The 26,975-nt window shown below is 34.7% G+C and overlaps 1 protein-coding gene across 5 annotated transcripts in view; it reads left to right on the top strand.

Moving 5' to 3' along the window:
* Positions 1-26,975, top strand: part of LOC150099504 (long-chain-fatty-acid--CoA ligase 1-like) — a 360,710-nt gene that overhangs the window by 232,957 nt on the left and 100,778 nt on the right. For all 5 annotated transcript variants that reach the window (XM_090403665.1, XM_090403662.1, XM_090403664.1 and 2 more), the window contains 3 exons: positions 5,007-5,039; positions 11,289-11,411; positions 23,667-23,744. In XM_090403665.1, the coding sequence (XP_090259791.1) occupies positions 5,007-5,039; positions 11,289-11,411; positions 23,667-23,744 (234 nt within the window). The remainder of the gene's footprint in view (positions 1-5,006; positions 5,040-11,288; positions 11,412-23,666; positions 23,745-26,975) is intronic.

The raw sequence follows: 26,975 nt of genomic DNA, 5'->3' as shown, positions 1-26,975 counted from the left end.
TGGGTAGTGGCCCTTCCCTTAATGTATAGCATCGTACATCTCTGCAAGGAGATGTGCTTTGCATTAGGGGGGATACTAAGGAAAATTGATCAGAGCTTACTCCACCTTTACCATGAGTCCTCAGACCTGAAAATACTTCAGGTGCAAACTTGACTTACCTGTCTGTTTGCTTACTTGGGAAAAAGGATTAAAACCAATTTTATAAAATTGCTTGGTATCTTTAACACACACACACACACACACACACACACACACACCAACGTTCAAGTTTCTGGGGTTCTCACCGGCTTGGTTGGATGAGTGGTTAGCATATCTGCTTTCCAGCCAAAAGGCTGCAGGTTTCAATCCTGCATCGGCATGGATGTTTGATGGTCCACTCTCCCAATATGGACTGGGTCACCATGGAAGTCGTAGACCCAAACCTCCCACAGTTGGTAGAAATATAGGCTGTTCATTTGTATTTTTTTTTCATATATATATATATATATATATATATATTCATCCATTCAGGTTTCTGCTAAATGACTCATCTGGCCAGTGTAACGAATTTCACAAATACAATATATCTTGTAAATTCCTGACTTCCTTATTAACAGATGAGGTGCTTTGGTGATAATGTTTTTTTTTAAAGGAATGAAAGTAATGTTGTTTAATATTTTTTTAGGCATATTTTTATCTTTCCCAGAAATCAAGCCATAGAGCCTATAAAACTAGTAGGTATATATTATACTGAATATACTATAGTCTTAAGCAATGTGGAAAATAATCCCAGAAACTTGAACATTGGTCCTCCAGATATATGCTCTCAAATCCAATCTCCTCCACCTCATTCAGTAGATAATATATATAATCCCACTTGCCACTTATTCCCCCACACACACACATGCACATCCCCCATTGGCAGCAACTCCATCTTCCATATAAAAAAAAAAAAAAAAAAAACATTCATTTCAAAACACTTAAACAACTCATTGCAGAAACTTGCAAACCTACATCTTTTCATTTATTCCTATTATCTCTTCAGCCTCCCTCTTAAAGTATTTTCCCTTACTACACCTCCACCTTTACAATAATTGGCAGGCTCTTTCTGCCTTAACTCTTACCTGTACAAGGGGAAATGAACCAGCATAATATAAATTTTGCTACCTCTTGTGGATAATTTTTTAAAAATGGAGAGGAGGGGAGACAGTAAAACACAGAAACAGTCATTGGGAATAAAATGAGTAAACTAGTAATTCGGGTAGAAAGGCTTGTTAATGAGTAAATGGGGTGAATCCATCTTCTGGATTTCAAACTAAGGTTCCATGTTTCACTAGTTCTAATGACTGGGATTAATGAAGGGCACTGTTAAAAGTAATGTGGTTTTCTCTATGCTGGCCTATTCAGGTATACAGGTAAATATAGAGTAAAGAACTTGACCTTATCTCTCAGTCAGTCTGTCATGTTATAGATGAAAACAAGAATAAATTCAAGTACCAGTTTAGTTCAAGTAACTCACCATAATTTAAGATAATGTGCACTTCTTTGGATTTGTTTTAATAATGAAATACTGTGAATTGGCATAATTAAAAAAATTATAAAACAGGAAAATTCATGCAAAACAAAAAAAATTATTAACAAAGGTAAAAATTCTAAATATCATGGGCATCATTTCAAGATCACATCACAGAATGGCAATTAAACAATAACAGAATTCTAAAAAGTGCCACCTGAGTAGCTGATGTAAGAACTAAACTGGCAATTATGGTGGCAAGGCTCGTTAAAAATGAGTAAACATTTTTTTAATAAGTTTGGAAATTGACTTATATTTTTTTGTTATCTTACATTAGCTACTCAGGTAGCACTTTTTAGAATTCTGTTATTGTTTAATTGCCATTCTGTGATCTTGTACTGATGCCTATGATACTTAAAATTTTTACCTATGTTACATACATTTTCTCCATTTTTATAATTTGCTTCTTTGGAAATGTTCTGCATTATTATAGTTACTTTATTTGCTTGTAAAATTAGTAATTCTTGGTATATAATTTTTTTTCATAAGATAACACATAGTTAAATTTGACAAATTTAAACAAAATTGAAAATAAGGTATAAATTTGCCCAAAGCTAAATACTACTTAACCTGACACAAAAAGGGGGTGGGCTACCAAGTAATTATAGCTGGACTGAGAGATCTGTAGTTGTCAAAATAAAAGAATGCCGGGACTATTTTTTTCATAATTTAAAGAAAAATCTGCAGTTTCTGATAATATTCAAATCGTAGAAACAGTAATTTTATGCATAGTTCATTATAGTTAAATAAGACTCCTCAGTTCACAAAAACTTATTACCTTGAATTTTAAATATGAGTACTGCATCTTCCTTGTTCAGTGCACTGAAGAAGGAAGTGCATGTGGAGGGTATAATTAAATTTTGCAACTGCTTTTGATAATTTAAATTAAATTGGACTGGATGGAGTTGGATAATAATTGAATTAGAGATTAGCTGTTTACTTGTTAGCAGCAAGTTGTGTATGGGGAAGCAATATCCCAGAGGGGGAAAGTCACTGGTGATGTTGTACCTCAAGAGTCTGTTTTTATGGTAATTTCTGTTTAACTTGAATGGAAGTTTCAAATGGAAATATTCAGTGGTTTTTAGATGATATAAAGTTGGCAATTATGAGGAGTAGAGCAGATCTTTTGGCTTTACAAGTGGACTTGAATAGACTTAGTGATTGGGAGTGGGTTTAATAGTTCAGTGTTGCAAAATGTAAGGTTTTAAAATTTGGGAAACAATGATGCATGCAGAGTGTACAATTGCTAGGGATATGTTGGAGAGGGTGGAGGAAATATGAGAACTAGGGTTGATGACGAATAAGGACAAAATTCAAAGGACACTGCTAAAATTGTGAGGATAGTGCAATTGATTTTGGCAATAATGTGAAGGACATTGACTTGTAGAGGTAAGGAGATTATGGTTCTATTGTATAAGACCTTGATTATGCAACATATGAACTATTGTGCACAGATTTGGTTGAAAATTTCCAGAGGTAATTAGTGTTTTCTTATCTCTGTAAGAATGTTGAGTCTGAAGAAAGGTTAAGAGAATACAATCTGCAGTATTGTATTTTCTCAACCTTTTGTTGAGAAATACAATAAGGTGTATTTATCAACATAGTTGGTAAGGTGTATTTATCAGATTATTGTGGAAGAGGTTTTTCATAAAATGATAGGTGATATAGGGAAAAACAAGTGGTCATCCCTGGTAGTGATATAAAGAGGATGTTAGCAGAGGCATGAGATATAGATTTCTAGCATGGAGAGTTGTGAATGATTGGAATCCATTGCTTGAGTGTGACTATAGAGAATATGAATGTATTTAAGGCACAGTATGATAAGATATTAACCCACAGTATGATTACTAAGTTTTCATTGCTGGTGTGTATGAGAGAGAGAAAGTGTAAAGGATCTCCTGCAATGAGCAACTCCATGGAGGTCTAAAGATGCTACTTATGTAGCATCTGAACAGATCTTACTAACATAATTTCTAAGTGTTTTTGGATAAAAAATAAAATAAAGAAAACCAAATAATAAAATAAGGAAATGATTATAATCAAAAAAGTGCATTACTTAATTGCATTCACATAAAGTATTCATAACAGTTATACTCAAAACCTTCTTGATTTTTTTCTTTTTTAGCATATTAACTAATTTTTGCTATTAAAATAGTCCAAACAGGAAAAAAAAAATTATTTCAAATCAGTTGGCAGTAAAAAATAAAATTATAATGGTGGGGGAGAAGGAACAAGGAAAATCTTTTTGAGAGGTGTTAATTCCATTTAATTCATTTTAATGTCAGTGCAATTGTGGTGATATGGTAGTGAGGAGTAGTTTTCATTACTAAGCTACTTACTATTCCTTGGTTCAAGGTTGCTTGAAGAAAGATGCATTTTTGATTACTAGTATTTCTGCTGTTTTCAAAAGAACTAAAAACATCTGGCCAAGTTTACACAATTTAAACTTGAGTGATGAGCAGTAGTTTGGTAAAAATTCAAGTCAAAAGCTATTGTTTTTGGTTTATTTATGTACTTCAGATTGATTCGAAATTTCAAATACCATTAAATTTCATTCAGTCAGTGCAGAACTATTAATACCAGTTCAAATCATTTGGCATTTTTGTGCATATCCTAAATTGTATTTAATTCCACCTAGATAATGTGGAGTTATTGCAAATATAATTTTAATGCATTTCCCCTTTATCTCTCAGAAATGGTCAGGTTTACATAAACTGGAATGGCTCAACAAATTTTATAACTATTTGAAACAAATTTTTGACAAGCAAGAATCATTTGCATAAAGATGACAAAACTTAGGTGCATTTTGCAAAATGCATATGCTTAAGTAGTAATACATCTAATATCAAATGTATGTAACTCTCATAAATGACACTTTAAACAATGACAGAATTTTGGGTAATTGAGGACAGTAAAGAGAAATTCTCTCCGTTTTATACATGATGTGAAATGTTCTCTGCTTATTTTTTTTTTTATAAAGTCATTATCTGCAATTTTCATCCATCCAATTCCTCATGTTTCACTTTCAAATAGTTCTTCTCCAAAAGACAAAGTGCATCTCTTGACATTATCATTTCCCTCCTGATCCTGCATTGCTGATCAAGGGAAATCTCTTACAGCATCAAATAATTAGTGAATGAAAGTTTCAGGATGCAGAAGCTGAGAAAAAACTTTATACTAAAATTTCAGCTTAATAATAAATATCCTTCCATATGTTTTCCTCCTGAAAATGTGTTTCAATCAAGGGCAGATGTTTCTGTCCGACTTCTCTAGTATGAAATAAAGATGAACATTTATTACTTTTAACAATTGACATTTCTATTAAGAAAATTTTTAGGTGCATTTTTTTCTATTAAGTGATTTTAATGTATAATTTTAAGTAAATCAAGTTATTGATCAAAATAAGGCCACTACATTATTTTCTAATGACTTTTTTCTTCATTTTTAACTCTAGGAACTTGGTAGATCAAATCCTCAAGAAAGTACAGTAAGTTTCATTTTTATTCTACACTTTTTTTTTTTTTTTTTATAAAGACTTACTGCAGTAATAACTGCAAATTGGGGAAAAAAACTGATAATATACACTTTCTCTGTTTATCAGTGATTGCAACATTAACATATAATTAGTTACCATTCAGAGTGTTACTTATTGTATATTAATATTTGGATGCAAAGCATAACCCACTAATTATGCATGTGATAGTTTGTGAAGTTCCAGTACTCTGAGGAGAAACGCTGAACCAGATTAACTCGCATTCAGAAAATTGCTGCTTACACACATCAAAGATTTGCTTCCCAATAACATGCAAGTTAAAACAAGTTGCAAAGTGATAATGGTCATAAACTGCAAATTAGAATAACTGGAATTTTATTTTTGTGATTCCCACCCACAGAAGGTTGCAAGTTTATCATACATTATAGTGCTATTGACAGACTAAGAATTTTATTTTCTTATTTTTTGCATTTTTACCATTTTTACATCATCCAAGAAATCTTGCTATAGAGACCAAATATGATAAACTTTTCAAGCCACTTCATGTAATAAGTAGAGCAGTGGTCTTACACTGGACAGTGAGGTTTCTCTTTACTTATACTAGCTATTTTATATATATACATACACACACTCAGTCATCCCTTGACTTATGTCCGTTCATGTTACATCCTCTTGAAGACACGTCCGTGATCCCATTAGGGAATAAATAACATTTTCAGCTATACTTTCTAACAAGATGCAAGTGAGCATAAGGCAAAGCATGCACAGTGGCAACAGCACTTTCAGCAGCAACCTCAGTCAGCATGTGTCTTCAATAGATCCTCTGTTGATTTTGTGTTTGAGAAATAGGTTATTTGTGTATTATTATAAATATTTAATATATCATTAAATATTTCGCAATGTTTTGTGCAACATGGCTCCTACACGCGCAATCAAAAAACCTACTGAAGAATCGCAGAAAAAGAGGCGAGCAATTGATCTTGAAATGAAGTTGCAAGTTATAAAGCATCATGAAGCTGGTAAGTCCGTCAATGTTGATCGCACATGACTTTGGATAGCCTCATTCTACAGTGATGACCACTTTGAAAAATAAGGATAAAATCATACACTCTAAAAGGATCTGCTTTTATTAAATCAATGATAGTGACGAAGCAATGACAAGGTCCTATCTGTGATATGGAAAAGCTACTTGCATCATAGATAGAGGACCTGAACCAAAAGCGCATACCCCTTAGCACTGTGACCATAACTGCTAAGGCACTAAGTCCCTTCAATATGTTGAAAGAGAAAGCAGGATCTGATTAAGACTACAAATTCAATGCTTCTTCCGGTTGGTTCATGAGATTCAAGCAGCAGTTTTGCACTGCATAATGTGAAAATGTATGGGAATCTGCAAGTGCTGAGAAGGCTGTTAAGGAGTTTGTGGAAAAATTGGATAAAATGTATGAGTGGCATGTTGAAAAAGACATTAAAAAGGTTTGTGCATGATTTTGGAAGTTTGTAATAGTAGGCCTAGCAAACAATCTGAATCTCGAAGTGAATGATGATGACATAATGCAACACATAGGAAGTTCCCCTGAAGAGTTGACCAACAAAGAATTGGTTGAACTGGAGGAACAACTGTTGCAGAAGAGGAGAAAAGGAAGGAGAAAAGAGAAACAGCAAGAGGTAGTTAAACAATTTACAGTGAAAGGTCTTGCAGAAATGCTCTTTGCAGTTAGTGATGTTCTCAGAACGGCTGAAGACATGGACCACAATATTAAACGCTACTTAATAATAGAAATGAAAGTACATGATTCATTTGCTTGCCATGAACAAATTTATGATGAAAAGGAGAAGAGGAATAAGCAAAGCACTTTGGACATTTTCATCAAAAAAATAAAGGTTACACCAGAAGAGCCACAGACAGACAGGGAAGGTAATGAAGTTAGATTGTGGAGGAAGATTTGGGTGGTTATTCTCCTGTTTTATAGTGGCAGTAACACACAGTACATTATAATAAGGTTTAAAAATTAAAATGACAGTATACTTATTACAGTTAAGTCCCTAAGCCTCATAACTCTGTTGATTTAATGTATTGATTTACGCCTGACTCGACTTCCGTCCTGCCGGATGGAACGGAACCCAGACATAAGTCAAGGGATGATTGTGTGTGGGGAGAGAGATTCTGGGATTTCATTTGGCCTGCTCGGTAAGATTTCTTCTTGTAATCTGATTTATGCCTTTCTTACCATACAGGTCACCTTCCTTGCCTTACCCTTGCATTATTCGTGATTTTGCTCGTCATCTTCTCATTATATACCCTCCACATTTTCTTTTTCTGAAGCTCATGCTTAATGGTATGCAATTTAATATAGCTTCTTCTAGATGCCACTTAACTATCTCTCATACACTACTGTCATCTTTCCCTTACAGAGTTTTATTCCATAGCATAGCTTTGAGCTTCTAACCTTGTCATAATTACCTGCCTTATTGTTTCATATATATCTTTTGACAGAATATTCCTCATATTTTATAATCTAAGTTGCATAGCCCTTTCCCAGTCAGTCAATGTGGCATCTTAGTTATATATAGCTCTTCTGATCTTATGACCAGGTCTATTACTCTTGCACCTCGAGTTCTCTCCATCATGCTGTCTCAAGTAATTATCTCTCAGTAGGTATATAAATTGCATTTTCTTCCTGCCATGTGAACTCTCTTCCTTCCAATTTATACCTCTATAGTTATATCTCCAAATCATCCCTCCCCCATAATATTCACTTGACCTGCACTCATTGTACTAAATATTAATTTGCTGATTCATCCAGATGATCCTTGGACCCCCCCCCTCCCCCCAGCCATTAGCAGCAGCCAACCATATATTGTCTTATTGGCCTTGATCTCACACCAGACTACTTCAAATGAATAGCCACCCTCCTGCCTATCTCCTATTCTTTTTGGCTGCAATTCGTCTGCTATCATTAGTACCCCTTCCCCCATTCTATCTTTTCTGTCTTCTTGAAAATGCTAAACTAAAACTAAACCAATGCCAAAAACTTCAGGTATATTCAGTTAAATGTCCTCATTCATAAATTGAAAATCCTACATTAGTAATATTGAATTGACTCATCATTTATTCTTAGCTCAGTCTTCAGAGACTCTGTATAAGTGCCCCTTATCATCAGCAAATGTTATCTTTCAATGATATCCGATCTTTTCCCCATACAGAAGTCGTATATAAAATTAGATTTGTTTTGCAGGCTGCACGAAGTGATTTGCAGTGAGTGTTACATTTTCCATATCCATTTACATGTAAAAGGAGGTTTTTTCCACCTGCCTGTTACCATTTTTTATTTTAAAGCTATGTATAAAAAATGCAAATTTACACCACTTGTGTGCAACAAATCTCTTTAATTTATTTTTTAGAGTTCATTAAATTATAAAAATGCGACTTAATTTTGCTTTTAAATGCTCACTTCAGCATTTTTGAATCATGATTTGTCTTGAAGATCATAATTTAAAGTTGCAAGCTGAGATTGTAGTTTTCAGTCATAGAAATAAATGAATTCTCAAACAAGTCTTTCTCTTGGGATCTTATATCGGGAATATATATAACTTCCAAATTCATCAGAAAAAGTAATTGTAATAATGAGAAGCAGTTCTTCAGAAATGCTTTTCTTGTAGCACAATACAATATTGAAAATTATCTAAACCATCTTCAATTTGGGATTTGAATAATGCATTCTGAAATGATTTAATGTTATCATACAAAATCAGACCAATTTTCCTAGGACAAATTTCTTTCGCCACTTTTAACAATGAATTCACTATCACTGAAAGGGTTATTTTCAACATTCATTTATACTGAGCACAAGATTTATGCTTGGAATGATAGTGTCATTTTAAACATTTTTTAAACATTTCTTGATATATATTTAAGATAAGTGTCATTATCTTAAATTAACCCTGCTCACACATTCTTGAATGCCAACAATGTAATGTTTCTTCCTGTCTTAATTTTTAGTGATTCTGCCATTGATGCCATCTGTTTAGCTCCTTAATTTTTCTCAGAACTTATCTTTTATTTCTAAATCAAGTGCTTTATTTTTTAAACCAACTCTCAGATTCATAACTTAAAACTGGTTTGAACACTCTGGTATACCTAGTTTAGTGGTTTGGCTAATTCTCTTATTCTGTATAAATTTATTAAACTGTTCCCCACCATATGTTATATGCCTTTCAGGATATACAAAACTTAGGTACAAGTCCTTACTATATTCTCATGATGTCTCATCTGTTTGTCGTAAAGTGAAAATCTAATCTTGACAACCTGTATTTGACCTGAACTCAAATTGATCTTCAAGTTTCTCTTCCACAATTCTTTTCAGCTTAAGTATGATTGTATAAATCTTACCCAGAACACTTAGTAGAGAAATTCCTCTAATTCTCACATTCAGCTTTATTCCCATTTTTTATAGATAAGAACTGAGTCCTACTCTGATCTGGAATTTGGCCTTCTGAACAGGCCATCAATTATGCAGTGTAACCACTGCTGCAAAACTTTTATAAATCCATATCTCATTATTTTTGAGTCAGATATCCAATTGCCTTTCCATATTTCAGGCTTTTGATAGCTTTTTCTACATAAAGTGCATTATGTATTCTTTTTTGTATTCCTCTTGAATAATTTCTACTAATATTGTCACTGCTCGTTACATTTGTTTCAAAGTAATTACTCCAGCCATCTAGAATATCCATATCTTCAGTTTTCATATCACAATTATCATCTTTGATTCCTTTTCCAGTATGCTTTTATTTTTAAGCTTTTTTCACATGCTTCCAGAACATTTTGCCACCTTCCTGATATTTATCTTCTATATTTATACCAAAGCATTCCCCATGAGTTTTCTTTAGATTTTACACATAGCTTACTACTTACATTTTTCTCTGTATTCGTTCAGGACTGCCAGCTTATCCTCTAATTGCTTTCTTTGTCTTTTTCTTCTTTAACTTGTTGTTCACTATGGTGTTATTTTTCTATTCTTGCAGACTTTACCACATTCTTCACTAAATAAATCTTTTATTCAGTTTGCCACTGAGGCTAAGGAAGGATTCTTTTTCTGAACTTACTTTTTTTTTCCCCCCTGAATAATGTTTGTATAGTTGTCTACAGTTTACCTATAAAAGCTGCTCAACTTTAATCCTTTTTTTTTTTTAACTTTATTTTCAATGAATATACATTGAACGGAATATACTGCTTATAACATGGTTCTACTTAGTCCTGATTAGACCACATCTGGATTACTGGGCTCAGATCTGGTCATCAGGATTTCAAGTGGATAAAATAACTGTAGAGAGAGCAGATGCAAATAACAAAAACTGATATCAATATTGCAGAACATTAGTGATAAAGATAGATGAAGGGCATGTAATCTGCAGTTCGGAAAGGAGATGAAGAGGAAGATATATATTTAAGCTGTCAAAAGATATTTACTAGATTGACACCAGGGAAATTTTTTTATAGTAGAACAAGGATAAAAAAAATCTTCTCTCGAACTTGCAGGAGGAAGTAGTTACTACTCTCCATGCAAAACAAATTAAGATTGTTTTGCTCAGAGAGTGGTTAGGAGCATGAAATGCACTGCCTGAAAGGGTGGTGAGAGTGGCAACAGTAATGCTTGGTGTTGTCTAAGGTCAATCTTCTATGGCTTCATAAATTTCCAGAATAAAAGCTTCAGTATATAGTTATGTCACTTGTTTGTGTTTTATTCATCCTAGTTTACTGTGGAGTCTTCCATAATCACCTGCTCTGTATTTCCATGCCTTTCCTTTTTTTTTTACCTGAAATCCACCTTTCATATATTGTCATAAATAAATCTTAAATGGTTAATGTTTTATAAGTATGAAAAAAAAATTGTTTGTTATGGAAATCATTAACAAACAATTACTTTAATGTTTAATCTAAATTTTGATCTTAAAAGGATGATTTTAAAATGTCATGTATTCTGATTGATCCATTTAATTTTTTAAAGAATTAAAGTAGATTGCTTGAAATCTGAATTGTCTTGGTTCTATGAAGTGTCAGTTGTTAGGAATAATGGGATTTTAGATCAATTAAATGTTTGATCATACACAGAATTCCAAACAACAGATTCAGGAATCCATTGTTTGAAATTCTGGAGAAAGCATTATTAAAGAAGCATTAATCTATCTTAATGTATTTTATTATTATTTTTGATTATTTCTAATTCGCTAATTCTTTAGCCTCCGAAGCCTTCAGATTTGGCTACAGTGTGTTATACTAGTGGTACCACAGGAAGTCCAAAGGGGGTAATGCTTACTCATGGTAACACCATAGCTAATGTTTCAGCTGTTATGCATCAGTTGGTAAGTATAAAGAGTTAGATTACTTGATTTGTTGTCATCATGTAAGTTTGTTCATATGATAAGCGAATAACATCTTTTATCATGAGAATTGACTGATCATTTCATTTATCACTTTTTCCAAATTTTAGGCATCTAAGGATATCAAATAACAAATTAAAATTTCTTAAGTTTCATGTTCTATGAATAGTACTGTGAGAAGGTGCATTGTGGTTTGTTATTAGTGCTGCCAAAAGACGAGTAATTTTTTTATGTTTTAGATATTAGGTTAACTCACTGTAGTTCTTGTTTTTATATAGGTGTCATTAACTGAGTTGTTTAGTTTGTAAGTAAACTTTTTTTTTTAAATACAATATTGTCGGTATACCATCAATGCATGTAGAACAATGGTTGGCAAAAGATGTCATTGTTGAATGATTTGAATTTCTGTGAGGCAAGCGAGTGAGAATGACCAAGTGCAGAATCTAGTCTCCCATGAATAGAATAGTCAACTCCAGAATTAAAGGTGGTTGGGGCCTAAAGGGATGCTGTAGTTTTTATATACTAATGCCAATAGTGTCTAGCACCTGTGTGCAAAACTTTAGTTGGTTCCCCTATACCCCTCCCCCAATAAAAAAAAATAAAATAATAAAAAAAAAACGTTATTTTTAATACTAATTATATGAAGAGCCAAAGGCTTCATTTCGGCAACATGAACTTATTTAAGTTAAGGGATATTACATCCCATATTGTTTCTTAGCCAAATAGGAAACTTAGAGTTTCATGCCGAATATAGAAACTATATAAAGCTGGGTGATTCCAAGCATAAGCAAATACCTGGATAGTGCAGCACCTGACCCATTTGGTAGTGCAAACTGAGGCAACTCATAGTAAGGGTGGAGCAAGCTCCGATCACTATTCTTGTATTTACCCATAATGTGAACTTAGCTCCTAGGAGCTGTATTACTGTTCTACATTATGTGAGAAGGTCACTACCCAGACCAGTTTCAACCTTTATTGAGGTCTCATCAGTGAGTAGATAGACCTAGTTAATACCAAGTTTGTAGCGAACAGAACTTGCATCCCTTCTATGAGAATTGCCAAGAAGGTGTCCTAATAAATTACTAATTATATAAAGAGCCAAAGACTTCAATTCGGCGACATGAACTTATTTAAGTTAAGGGATATTACATCCCATATTGTTTCTTAGCCGAATAAGAAACTTATTTGGCTAAGTTCATGTCGCCAAATTGAAGCCTTTGGCTCTTCATATAATTAGTAATTTATTAGGACACCTTCTTGGTAATTCTCATAGAAGGGATGTAAGTTCTGTTCACTACAAACTTGGTATTAACTAGGTCTATCTGCTCACGGATGAGACCTCAATAAAGGTTGAAACTGGTCTGGGTAGTAACCTTCTCACATAATGTAGAACAGTAATACAGCTCCTAGGAGCTAAGTTCACATTATGGGTAAATACAAGAATAGTGATCGGAGCTTGCTCCACCCTTACTATGAGTTGCCTCAGTTTGCACTACCAAATGGGTCAGGTACTGCACTATCCAGGTATTTGCTTACGCTTGGAATTGCCGAACTTTATATAGTTTCTATATTTGGCATGAAACTCTTTGAGTTTCCCATTCGGCTACGAAACAATATGGGATGTAATATCCCTTAGCTTAAGTTATTTTTAATAGTTGATGTCAATAAAGTGAGTATTTCATTTTGAATTTTATCTCCTAAATAGGAGGGCATATTTTTAAAGTCAGGATCATTAGCAACATGTCGCGTGTGTTCCGATATAAAAGGATCACTTTTCTAACATCTCGATGCAATTTTAAAAAATCGCCATTGTTGCGATTGTAAAGTTTATTACTTTTGCCACGAAGAGCTAGATTTTGTTTGCCTAAAAACTGTACTACAAAAATTATTCTTTTTATAACTTCATACCAATGTTTCCTTTCATTATCTCAAACTGTTTGTTGCAAATGATCAATACAAGTTTTATTTTTTAAGGATGTAATTAATTCTGTCCATTTTTTGTAATTGTTCAAATGATTTAAATTTTTCTCATGACGATTCAGGTACATTGCAAGATATTGCCTATATTCTGCTGATAACAGCAGAATATGGAATAAAGTTAAAAACTGCAGCAGATTTTCTTATGATAAGATCTTAAGGAATAATAACAAAAGTGATTTAAATAATTTGTTTAAGACAAATCTATAAAATCTAATTAAAATTTAGACAAAAATGTAATTTATTTTGATATAATTAATGAATAATATTTTTTAAAAATATTTCCTCCTTGCCTGAAATTTTTGCCGCCTGTGTGCGTTGCACATATTGTCGGCGTGCCCCTGGCCAGAAGTATCAAGAACAAGAGGGAGGAGTTTTGGGCATTGGTTAGTGCAATCCTGCCAAAAGTTATGGACATTAATAAGACTTGGCTAACAGCAGATGATGTAGTTACAGGTATAGAATGTGAAAGGTTTAGTATTTTCAGGAAAGATAGAGGGTAATACTAATGATAACAGATGAATTGCAACCAGAAAGAATAGGAAATAGGTGAGAGAGTGGGTATTTATTTGCAGCATGGTGTTGAGATCAAGACCAATAAGACAAAATTGGTCTTGATCTGGCCTATAGCATCAACTATACATTACAGTTGGTTGCTGCTATAGGCCAGAGGGTTCTGGGGATAATTTGGAAGATCATGCATTAGAAAATTAGTATGAGTGCAGGTCGAGTGATTATCATGGGAGACTTCAACTGTGGAGATCGGAAAGAAAGAAATAACATGGTAGGAAGGAGATGGAATTTATCCACCTACTGAGAGTAATTACTTGGAGGCAGCATGTGACAGGAGGGGACTAGAGAATGCAAGAATAGTGGACCTGGTCATAGCATCAGAACAATTATCTGTAACTAAGGTTGCTACATTGCCTATGATTGGGAAAATGATCGTGCAGTCCTGACTTGGGCGATTGTAAAACATGAGGAATATTCTGTCAAGAAGAAGTACAGGGTGTTCGGGATAAATTTGACATATTTATAATTAATTATATTTTTCCGTAAGTTACATGTATTAACACACACTTCTCTTCATTTAAAAGTTTGGACCCTTCTTCATTCATATACAAGATGTCAGAAAGGATGGATAGCTGGAACCCACCTGAATCATGGAAGAGAATAACTTGTATCATGATGATTCGTGCCCGCCATCAAAATAAGGATATTACGACTGCTGCCCAATGCTCCCTGAATACAGTAAAAACAATCAGGCATGAACTAGAGACTTGCAATGGTGACTACGAGGATGTAGCAAGAAGAAAGATCCCTAGCAGACGATCTGATTGCGTTCGTACAGCAGAATTCCTCGCAAATCTGCAGGAACAGGTGTTGAAGAACCCTGGCATTGGAATTCGGGCTTTGTTCGTGGAGTTGCTAACTGTAGTCAAGCCCTGGATAACAAGGGTAGCCAATGGTAGGCCGTATGTATGGCAGCAGGATTCGGCCCCTTGCCACACCTCTGGGAAAAGTCAAAAATGGTTGTCTGAAAATTTCTACGACTTCACCAGTCCAAATGTTTGGCCTCCAAACTCCCCAGACCTTAACCCCATGGATTATTTTGTATGGGGCGCAGTTGAAAAAGACACCAATCGCACTTCCAGTAATACAAAAGCCCAGTTAATGGATAAAATTAAAACAGTTTTTGCGGCCCTTCCCAGGGAGACTGTAGCATCAGCTTGTTCGAGGTTCCGAAGCAGAATTGAAGCTGTGATCGATGCTAATGGTGGTTATTTTGAGTAAATATTGTTGATAGTATTGTAATTAACTCTGCCTGTAATGTTTTTTGTCAATTCATTAAATTTAATAGATACAAAGAAGATTTTCTTTTTCCTTACGAAACTGTCAAATTTATCCCGAACACCCTGTATATATAGAACTACAAGGCAGGTGATTATGACACGCTTGGGAGGAGGCTCAAAGCTGTACCATGGCACATTATATAATGTTTATGTGCCATCCAGTTGTTTTTGACTCTTGGGTATTTATTGTGCACAAATGCTCTCCATCCCACTCAGCCTCTTGTCCTTTCTTTCAGTAATTGTAAGTTTAAGTTGGTAAGTTCTTTTATGTTGTCCATCCAACTCTTTTATGGTCTTCCTCTTCTCATTCCCTCAATCTTCCCTAACATAACTGTCTTTTCTAATGATTCATCAGCTCACATAACATGTCCAAAGTACATAAACTTCTGTTAGCAATGATTGCCTCCAAGAAGCATTCTGTCTTTATACTCTACAGTTTTATTGATCATTCTTGCACTCCATGGGATTTTTATGTCTCCTCCACACCATAATTCAAATGAATCAATTTGCTTAGTCTTTCTTCTTAATAATCCAGCTTTCATATCCATACATTACTTCTGGAAATACCATTACGTTGACCATTCTAACTTTCGTGGCCTTACTCACACATCTGTCTTTCGTAATTTTTTTTTTCCTCAGTGCTATCCTTCTTTTAATTTCATCTTCACATTTACTATCATTTACATTCAGGAGTACATTTCTTGAACATGGTAGGATACCATCAAAACCCAGAAGCTTTTTGTTATCAGGCTGTTCAAGATTCTTCTATGGCTTTCTGGCTAAAGGCCACAGAAAGCATGTGATGCAGTGCAAATCACATGTCTACTGTGGCTAGAAACTCCAACTTTGCCTGGAACACCACATTCTGTGCAATGTAGATGATTGGTTATTTAATGAAAATCTTGCAGTGGGTAGGGTTCCTAGAAGTGGAAAGAAGTCAAAATAGTACCACTTCACAAGGCACATGGTTCTAGGAAAGAAGTTTCTAATTATAGACCAGTCAGTACAACTGTGGTTGTGGTCAAGGTGTTGGAGAGATTGGTTAGGAATAGAATACAGGATTGGGTTGATGGACATACCATTCTTTATAATGGTCTGCATGGAAGGGTAGGTCCTGTTTTTAGCACTTGCATTTTATAATAGGATAATGGGTGTTAGATAAGGGAAAACATTTACAGTGATATTTGTGGACTTTGCAAAAGCATTTCATAGATTAGCACATAAGTTGGTGTACAACTTGTAGTTGTACCAATAGATAGTATATTGGTTAGATGGATCAGAGATTGGCTTTCTGAACAACACCAACAGGTTGTATGTGATGGAACAGTGTCACAAAAAAAAGGATAACTAGTGGCATGCCCCAGGTTCTTGGGCCCTGCAGCTTAACTTGATTGTGAACAATATATCATGTGGATTGACTGGATCTTCTGTTGTTTGCTGATGATGTGTTGCATTATGGAGTTCAGAAATATAAAGCTGTGTACAATATTGACAGTGTTGTACTGCAGGAAGTGGATGAGATTAAAGATTTGGGGGGGTAATTGTTGATAGATTGAAGTTTAAGGGCATACTGCTAGTGTTGCAAAGGCTAGCGATGCTATGATAAGAAGTACTCTAACATGTATGGGTAAGGAAGTGGTTGTGCACCGTATAAAACACTGGTCAGACCACATTTGGACTATTGTGCTCAGATCTGGTCACCTGGTTTTCAGTGTGATGTGGAGAGGTTCCTGAGGCAAGTGACTAAGATAATATAAAGACTTTGGACTTCTGGCTATGGAGAGAGAAGTTGAAGAAATGTGGATTGCAGAGTTTGGTGGATAGGATGAAAAGAGGTGATATGATTGACATTTAAGGTAGTGAGAGGATTTTATCAGATTAATCCAGATGAGATTATAAAAAAACCAGAGGTCATCCCTGGAGGTTATGTAAGAGTGTGGTAAAGAGGGGTGTGAGGAGTAGATTTTTTACATGGAGAATTGTCAGTGAATGGAACACATTACCAGAATGTGTTGTTAATGCAAGGAGTCTTAAGGATTTTAAGATTCGATGTGATATAAATATGTTGTCAGTTGAATGGACCTTTCATGATGAGTCTGCAAACTCCATGGAGGGTGCATTTATGATAATGATAATAAAAGAAGTGATTTGCCATAGCATTTATACAGGAGTTGGATGAGGAGAATATAGGACAGCTTCATCTTTAGGTGTGTTACAAGTACTGCTATATGGGAGGGAGAGTAGGAGCACAGCTACAGAAATTGTGCCCAGCTTTTGTAAATACTTTGCCGGCCTGGTTGACCAAGTGATTAGCATATCTGCTCTCCAACCAAAAGGCTGTGGGTTCGAATCCCACCGTGAGCATGGATGTTTGAGATTGTCTGTAAAAATAATAATGGTGATGGTGGACAGTAGAGGGCGTTGGTGTAGATGAGGCGGCTTGTGGATGAGGTTGAGACAGAGTTGTAGAGTAGGTGCCCTCCCTCGATGAGTCTTAGGACTCCCTGGAGTATCAAATAATAATACTATTGGTGCAGAAGTTTACTATGCTTAATTTTTTGTCAAATTTAATCCTGTGAAATTTTTGCAAATGTGGGCTTCAGTGTAGGATATATAGCTGGAGTTTGTCTTCTCAAGCATACTTATGCTGTATTTTTTTTATTTTATCCTTTTTTTGAACTATCTTGCCACACTGCTTAGAAAACCATGTCTTGGATGCTGGGTAGGAATTGTGAACAGAATGGAGAATGAAGCCCATGCTATTGTGATGACATTCTGTAGTTTCCCCTCCTTAGGCTGATTTACAGTGGATCTTTAAGGAAACTGTTCAATCCAATTCATTCCTTAAGTGTTCATTTTATTTGAGACACAGGAATGAGCAGGTAAATTAAGTATAGTAACATTAGCCATTGACTGCTAAAAGTGCAGTTGAAGTATCATAAACTGCTACCTGTTCATGCACATTGTGTCTGGTATTGAAAATGTCCACTCTTCTCAATTTTTTCAAAAGATGGAGAAATCCCATTAATGGATAACTTTTGCCCTATATGGATATTGTTCAGCTAATAATCGCTCACTTCAACCTCTATCTCACAGATGCAATGTTTCAGCGTTGTCTCTTCTATAGTTACTTACAATGTCACTGCTCCAGCAAATTGGAGCAGTGATATTGTAAGTCCTATCTGACATCCCTTTACAGTACAATTGCAAACTCGTTGAACCTGTTTCCCCTCTGCTCTTTCTCATTTATTTCATCTACCTCTTGATGTTTCCCAAAAATTTCAACCTACTGCTCTTTAAGAAGAATGTCAATAGGTTTCTTTCTCAACCTTCATCTATTCATGCAGACTTCCATTTTATATGCAGTCTTTCTCTATAGTCACATATTACATGTGATTGTTAATTGATATCATCCTCAAATATAGCAGCTAATACTGAGTTTTCTTAAGATAGGCTTTGTTCTTTCACTTCATTCTGTAAATTGATGCGCTGGTTGACCAAGTGGATAGCATCTTTAATTTCTAACCTATAGCCTCTTGCTTTGAATCCCGCTGACATGGATATACATGTGAATGTATATTGGTGTTATGATTTTGTATTGCTGATAATTGTATTGCTACTGTTGTATAGGTTTTCCACCTGTCATTGGGATTTGCAGAAAAATAAATGAATAAAAAATTAGCTGCTTTCTTTAGTTACTTATAAATCCAATCTACAGTTTTCCTAAATCACAGAACATTGCATTCCTCTGTTTTCATTTGAACATTCACCAAATCTGAGTTATCAAAGTATCAACCACTTGTCAGACAAAAAAAAAATGTACTCTGCATGGTCACACTTGAATATGTTGTCCTCTGGAATATTATTATGTAGGCTTCTCTCTCTCAACAAGTTAAGGACTTATTGAGAGAAGGCTGCCTTTTTAGGTCACACAGCACCTAAATATCAACCATGCCTCTCTCACCAAAGATGCATTTGCAACATCCAGTGGTAGCACATTCCAAATGGTATGATACCAGAAGCTAGAAAGTAGATGAAAGTAGATCAAACTTGGTGTAGGATTAAGCCTTGATTTTTGTTACATTGTTTGGTGGGGATCCATAGCATTCCAGAGGCTTCCTTGAACTTTCTTGTAATGGGATGCCAAAACTGATTTGTGCTGTCTTCTTTTTTCGACATCTCTTACATGTTCAAGCATACAGATCTCCCATGACCTTGTTTAGCTTACATAGCAAATGCCATGAGCAATGAATCTCAAACGCCTGGTTTTTTCATGGGATGATGTTGGAGGTTTTGGTGGATGTAAGAATCTAGATTTTATGTAATGGTAAAAAAGCCACTTGAATGTTGTACTTGCAGAGCAACTTTGACACTTTCATAACATTCTTGATGTAACGTAGCATGATTACATTCTTAAACCCTTCTTTAAATATGAGTTATATTAAGCATTTTGTTGATTGTCCTGGGTTCATAACCATTGAGTGTGAGGTTATGTCTCAAGTAGTGTAGATCTTCATTCCTATTCATTTATGTACTGAACATCTGGTATGTGCTATCTCGTAATGTTTTAATCATGCCTATCTTTTGTAATGGATGGTGTGAAGAGGCATGTAAAAAATCTTCCAATTGGATGTTTTCTGTATACTAAAAAAAGATAATCTTTTTTCTTTATTTTGACAAGGATATCAAGGAACAGTAATTTTTTGTGTGTGATCTTCCAGTTCAAGAGTGAATTTTATATTCGGATGCAAGCTATTCAGATAACCAAGTTTTTGGTTTCTTGTTTTCAGTTAACAGTTAACAATAAGTTAACAATTTCAGTTAACAATAGCATTTGTTTCAAAATTTTCCATAAAGAGGTTGGCCAAGACTGGAGATTGGTGGAGCCCATGGCAATCTTTCTTTTTGTTTCCAATATTTTTTCTGAAATATGAAAAAAGTGTTGTCCATACAATGCTTTGAATAGCCTTACTGTGTCTGGTGGGGAAAATTTACAAACAAATCCACTCTGTCATCCTAGGTACATTGATGAAAAACCTTTACTACATCTGTCTTCAGGGGGGCTTCCTTCAACCTTTTTATAGAGCAACTATGATCAGTATTAGACATTTTTGTTTGCTTGAACTACTGGATGGCCTGTGGTAGTTGTATGGAATGCCAAACCTGATGTATGCTGTCTTGTTTTTTCAATGTCTCTTACATGTTCAGACATGTGAATCTTCCCTGACCTTCATTTAAAGTCTTTTCATTCTTTTCACCAGTGTACCTAGGGATGACACAGTGGATCTGCTTGTAAACCTCTGCAATGGAACTGTAGTGGGTTTCACCAGAATATCCACGACATATAGATTTTGCTGCAGAAACACAAGCCTTTCTATTTCTATCTGCAGGTAACATTTAAAATCCAATGAGGACCGTACCTTAAAGAATTTTACTGTCATATGCAAGGCACAGAACTGTTTATGGAGTAGTTATCTTAGTGGGCAGTCGTACTCCTTTCCATCATGTCCAGCTTAATACTGCTCTGGAAGGAGTAATGATTTGCCTATCTGTGGGATTTCTTATTATAGTAGGTTCAATTTTACCACCAGGTATGCTCAGTTAAACAAAATTGATTTTGATAAACTTATTTTGTAACTGCCTGAGCCCATACTAGGCATAACACTGTGGGGCAGTGTCAACACAAATGGACAAGGTCATATCATTGAACAAATCCTTGACAATAATGATCTCTCCCTTTTGAATAATAGCCTCAACATTTTCTTCCGTATGCCTACCTTCTCATATTCTGTAATTACTCTTATAATCTACTCCCTGCTATATTTCCACTGATCACATGCGATGTTGAAGATAACATCTATAGAAGGGATCATTTTTTCTGTTATTTGCACAATCTCTTTAGACAAACCATGTTATCCTGCACAGTCAGGTTTATAGTCAAACACCTATCAATGAAGCAGTAAAGTATGTAACAAATTGCATTGTCTAGGTGGCAACAACCTCACTTGCAAAAAAAATAATAAATAAAAAAAAACCTTGATTTCCACTTCATCTAAAGTCTTGGTTTAACCTAGAGTGCCAAACATCCAAAAAAGATCAACACAGAGCATGGGATATATGTCATAAATACTCCACCAACCAAGCTTAATAGCTTTTAAGTGTTCTTGAGCCAAAGCATATTGTGTGAGATGTCAATCAAAAAAAATCTTGAATCCAATTTCGCTTATTGATTAATCAAACATCCAGTGCACCAATTGTATGGGATAAAATCTGGAAAATGAAAGGTAGATATAGAACACACTGTTTTGTCTACTTTGGACCACAATGAATGCAATGTTGCTGGTCCCAAAGAAGCTGTTGCAGACACTTTGAGAAACTTTTTTTCCAGAATCTTAGCAACAGCTTCATATTGTCCAGAATTTTTAATATTGATATAGCAACTAGAGAAACAGCTTTATTTTTCTCCAGTGGTTCAAGCCCATTGTAATCCAAGATTCTAAATGGACCATTTAGTCCATTTAGAAACTTGAATAAGAGATGCATTCCTGAAACAAGAACATCTGTTTTCAGTATTCTTTGACATGGAAAAAAGCTTTATACACAGCCTAGAGATATGGCATATTAAAATACATCTATAGATGTAAGAGGACATTTTCCTGCATTTATTAGAAAGCTTACCTAGATAAATTTTTAAGTCCATGGGAAGTACATTATCTTGGCCATATCAAGAACAGGGTGTTCTCCAAGGCTCTAGCTTAAGTGTGACACTTTTTGCTGTCAGTTAACTCATTTACTGAACAGCATCCTCCCACTCTAGGAAATGCTCTATATGTTGATGACTTCACAATTTACTGTTACTCATAACATGAAGGTAATTGAAAGACAACTTCAAGCAGTTTATTGTGTCTCTCCATAGACTTTTAGTAATTGGTTCAGTTTTCAGCAGTGTGTGTGTTAAAATGATTAAATGACTGAAAACCGAGAGATGAAAATAAAAAATGCTATTTAATTAAGTAGATTGCATGACTAGTTTTATCTTCATAGAAGACTTCTTCAGGTGCATAACAAGAGCGAACAAACAACAAAAAATTGCGAAAGAACAAAATATCTATACGTTAAAGTGTTAATGTATTAACATTTGAAGCTGTTTTGTGTATCTCCTCATTGTTGGGTATGCACATGCATTCAAAATCTCCTGAACATCAAAGTTGGATGGCAGCTCAATGGCAGTCTGAGAAATTATAGCTGAGGTTTGTGTTGAAATGTATTTGATTGAGGATGATTTCTTTGGATTCCACAATTCTTTCCAGTTCATCATAGCATCGAAAGATATTTTCAGATTTGTCCCATAAAACTGGATGAATGAAGTTTCTTCATTAGCCAGCAGAATTGAGGACATGGTTCAACAGAGCACTAGCTCTGGTTCTGGCATATGTGACGTTTATGTTCCTCAAGACGCAATTCAATAGATTTTTCCCATCTGGTCAAAATAAGGTTTATTACAGTTGTACCAAATTTGTTAAATGCCAGGATATTTCATGTTATGTTTTTGCTTAGGCCTACTGAGCAAGGAACGGAGTTTCAGAAGAGGAGTGAAGTCTAGATGTCATATTTTTTAAGAATTCTGGCCAATTTTGGCGAAACAAAACTCATATATGATAGGGATATGAAGCCTTTTTCATTATTGCTATCTTCAATATGGTGAGGAGGATTGTAAAGCAACTTATTGACTATTTGTTTTGAATAACCATTTTGCTGAAGGTTGTAAGAAGAAACTAAAGTTCTTTGTTAATATCTTCTGAGAAATTAATCTCTATTTACAGGAAACTGACTCACACCAACATATCTCCATGCACAGTCCCATCACTATCTACCTCAAAAACTTGGTATTATCTCTACGCTAGGCAAATATGCTCACTCACTCCTGTGTGAAGAAGATATGAACAAAGAACTTCAGTTTTTTTCTTACAACCTTTCAGCACATAGCTGTTTTACAAACCTCACTGGTGTTGCTGTATCCAAATGTATTTGAGCCTCTTTAAATGAGAAAATTGGTTAGGAGATTAAGAGTAGTTATTCTGTAATAAATCATTACTTGTCATCACATTATGTCTTCTTGAGCATGTTAATGTTGGATGAAAGATGCTTATATCAGAGTGCTGTATAAATATAGTTAAGGTTAGCATTTGGTTGTTACCTCACTCCTAAGCTTGACACTGAGATAAGGCTGATGTCTTACAACAAATGATTTATCAGGTGTGGTAATAGATTACTAATCTTAAAATGAGTATTTTATTATTTTGTGACATAATTTCAGAATTAAGACCAAAACAGTTTAATCAGCATCTTTTTAACATATTTTATCTAATTTTTTAGGAAAGCACTCCTAATAACTGTTTTCTTCTAGGGTGATCAAGCTCCAAATGGTAATGATACTATGCTATCATTTCTTCCTTTAGCTCATATGTTTGAGAGGTGCTGTCAAGTACGTATTTAGTTTATCCTGAACTTTGGTGTTGAACAGTTAACTAAATGTCAATGAATATGTACAATAATTATGCAACATATGTATTATGAATGTGATTTTAAAAGAAACCACTATAATTCATCCACTAAAAATGGATTTAAAATAAAAAAACACATATACTCATCTTTTGTTTTTCTTTAAATTTCACTTGTGCAATTCTCTTGGAATATTCATAATGTTCACAATAGGTTGGCCAAGTAAATAACACAAATTAAAAGAATCGGAAATAAGTGTGATTCTTAGTTAGTGCTTTAACCAAATGTTCAGTGTTATCTTTCTTTATTCATTTTATACATGTCTTGTATATGCAGTTGTCAGTTGTACATTGTATTCTGATGGCCCACTGTAACTAGCCTAGTTTTCAGAACTATGGTTTCAGTGAAATACTAGTTCTTATTCACTCCCTAAAAAATGGTTCAGCAATGATTGAGGGATTGGCACGGGCTAGGAATATTGTGTGAGATCCATTAGTTGGTGTGTGTGTGTGGCTCCATTTTTAATGAAATTTTTCTTATCTCTATAGATCTTCCCCTTCACTGTTAGATGTGCATGCATATGTAGAGCTGAAAAAAAGCTTAGTAAAAGATTGACTTTCCTATCCATAAACAGTTGTAAACCTATGGTACATTTAGTATTGTGTGGGTGGGTTAAGGGTTTTTCCCCTCTATTTTTTTTATTAATTTCATATTTTTTTATGTCAAACAAAAAAAAATCTGAAAAACCTGTTCTAGAAACCAATTGCAGATCTCCAATAAGCATGGTGATTATCTCATCCGGGTGATTAAATTCATCTTCCACCTAAATTGCAAACATCCATGATACACCAGCCACATGACTAACCAAGCCCACAAGCAGCAGACAATGTTTTTTGCTCATTACAGAGCAAATGATCTGATGTCAGTCATTGCCCTTTGCAAAAGGCTGAGATGTTGTTCAATGTTCATGTCAGGCTTCATGGTAATTTACAGCAGCTAGTTTGCAACTGGATTCCAAAAGAAGGGAAACGAGGCCAAGGACATCCTAAAAGAAGGTGGAGTAATGAATTGTCAAATTTTGTTGGGAAAAATTGGTCAACCATTGCAAAGAACAGAGAAAGGTGGAAGGAACTGAAGGAGGCCTTCGTCCAGCAGTGGACAGAAAATGGCTAAAAAGAAGTTTGCAATTTGACTGAGTAGATAACTTTCTCTCCAACCAATTGGCTTTGGTTTCAAATATAGGCATTAATTCATTCTTATGCAAAACCACCACCGTTTGGTTTGGTTTCTAGTGCAAAGTTTCCATGTTATCTAAACCTTAGCTCACCCATGCTAATAATATAGCATAGGTTTAACCTTTTTATGGGTGGGATTAACATTTAAAAAAAAAAAAAAACTCGAAGGAAAAATTACCAATTCCTTAGCCGTTAACAATTCAATACTAACTTAAATCACTAGGCAGATTACAAGATTATGTATGATGGAAGCAAGGAGCAATTTACACTTTCTAATGTAAAATGCTAGTCAAAAATTATTATTATGCACGGGCACCTCTATGGAGTCCTAAGACTCATTGTGAGAGACCCAAACTATCAACACAGTATCTATCATACCTCTCTTTGAAACCATTAACAGACAAAGCACTTACAACTGACTCAGGCAACCCATTCCATTCATTCACCAATCTCCAAACTAAAAATCTAGTAATCAGGCCTTTGCTAAGTACACCCATACCCAACTCCCAGGGATGACCTTCTGTTCTGCTCCCCTCTAGCCATGTGTAGAAACCAATACCGTCAACAAGGTGTAGCATAGAGGCAGCCTGCCTCATGGTGCAGCTTGATAAGGGCGCTCGTTCAGCCATATTGCGGTAGGTGCCGTAGCTCTGCTAACAATTCATGTTAGTGTAGCAAGTGCGGAAAGAAGTTTTTCCAAGCTTAAACTGATTAAAAATTATTTGCGAATGGCAGTGACCCAAGAAAGATTAGTTGGTCTAGCAACTATATCGATAAAGGTGGACATAGCTTATAATTTAAATTTAGAAAAGCATATAAACAGTTCTATTTGTTGAAAGTTGTTGACTTTTTAATAAACAGTTTTATTGTGCGACATCCCCATAGCTTAATATTATTATGTAATCGTTTTCTATTAAAATTTCTCTTGTAATAAAAACAAAATGGGCAATTGGAGATTTTCTTATACTTTTGTCTTATAATCCACCAGGGATGATATTTAATTGTTTGCCTTAGGGTGCGATCTAATCTGGCGACGGCCCTAGTTGAAACATTTCCTTTGCATCAATCCTATAAAATTCTTTAAGTAACTTACATATTTCTATGATATCCATCATCAAATTCCTGATACGTACCCTCAAGGGATGTACAAGATATTATGATAGTACTACATGAAAAATTTGCATCATTATTAAACTTCCCATCAACAATTTTCCTCCAAATCAATCTGTTATCTGTCAAGACTCCAACATTATCAGATCTCATATTTTTATTTTTCTAAGGTACTTCTTACTGTATTGATCCATCTATATCTTGGTCTTCCTTAGAGTCTTTTTCCTGCTAACCTGCAGAGAACACTTGTTTTGCTAATCTTTCCTTTTCCATTCTGTTTAAAGTAACAATGCCACCTTAGATTAGCTCTGCTATCACATTTCTGGATGCTAACAATGTCAAGTTCTTTCCTAATATCCTCGTTTTTAATATTTCCATTGATACCACTTGTTCATGCCCCTTAATCTTTCTCAGGACTCTCATATCTCTGGTCTTTGGTCAAGTGTTTTATTTCTAACCCAGCTCTCAGATCCAAATTTTAAAATTGGTAAAAGAATGTATAGAAACATTAAAAAAAATTCTGACGAAAGAACATAAATCCATCATGGAACTTCTGTCTTCAGTTGATATTTCTACTTTTCAAATCAAATTAAAAAATTTGATTTGACTCGTCCTCCATTTGACTAAAAATTAGAAAATTTTTAGTCAAATGGAGGATGATTACAATAAACTTTGCTAAATCAAGCAACAGAAACTCATTAATTCTCGTGGAAAGGCTTAGACGTTGGTTATGCATTTTTTACTAAATGATTTAAGGAAATTACAATGTCAACTAGGATATACATTAAAATAAATATTAATATACTTCAATATTTCGGAACGTCACATTGCCATTTTCAAGAAACTTGAGAACAAGACATGTGCACGCA

This window comes from Typopeltis vanoorti, chromosome 14 (assembly GCF_054136105.1).
Source record: "Typopeltis vanoorti isolate ZY-2024b chromosome 14, IOZ_Tvanoo_1.0, whole genome shotgun sequence".
In the NCBI taxonomy this organism is placed as follows: domain Eukaryota; kingdom Metazoa; phylum Arthropoda; class Arachnida; order Uropygi; family Thelyphonidae; genus Typopeltis; species Typopeltis vanoorti.
Note: the sequence above shows the minus strand (reverse complement) of the source record. Positions and strands in the feature narration are given on the sequence as shown.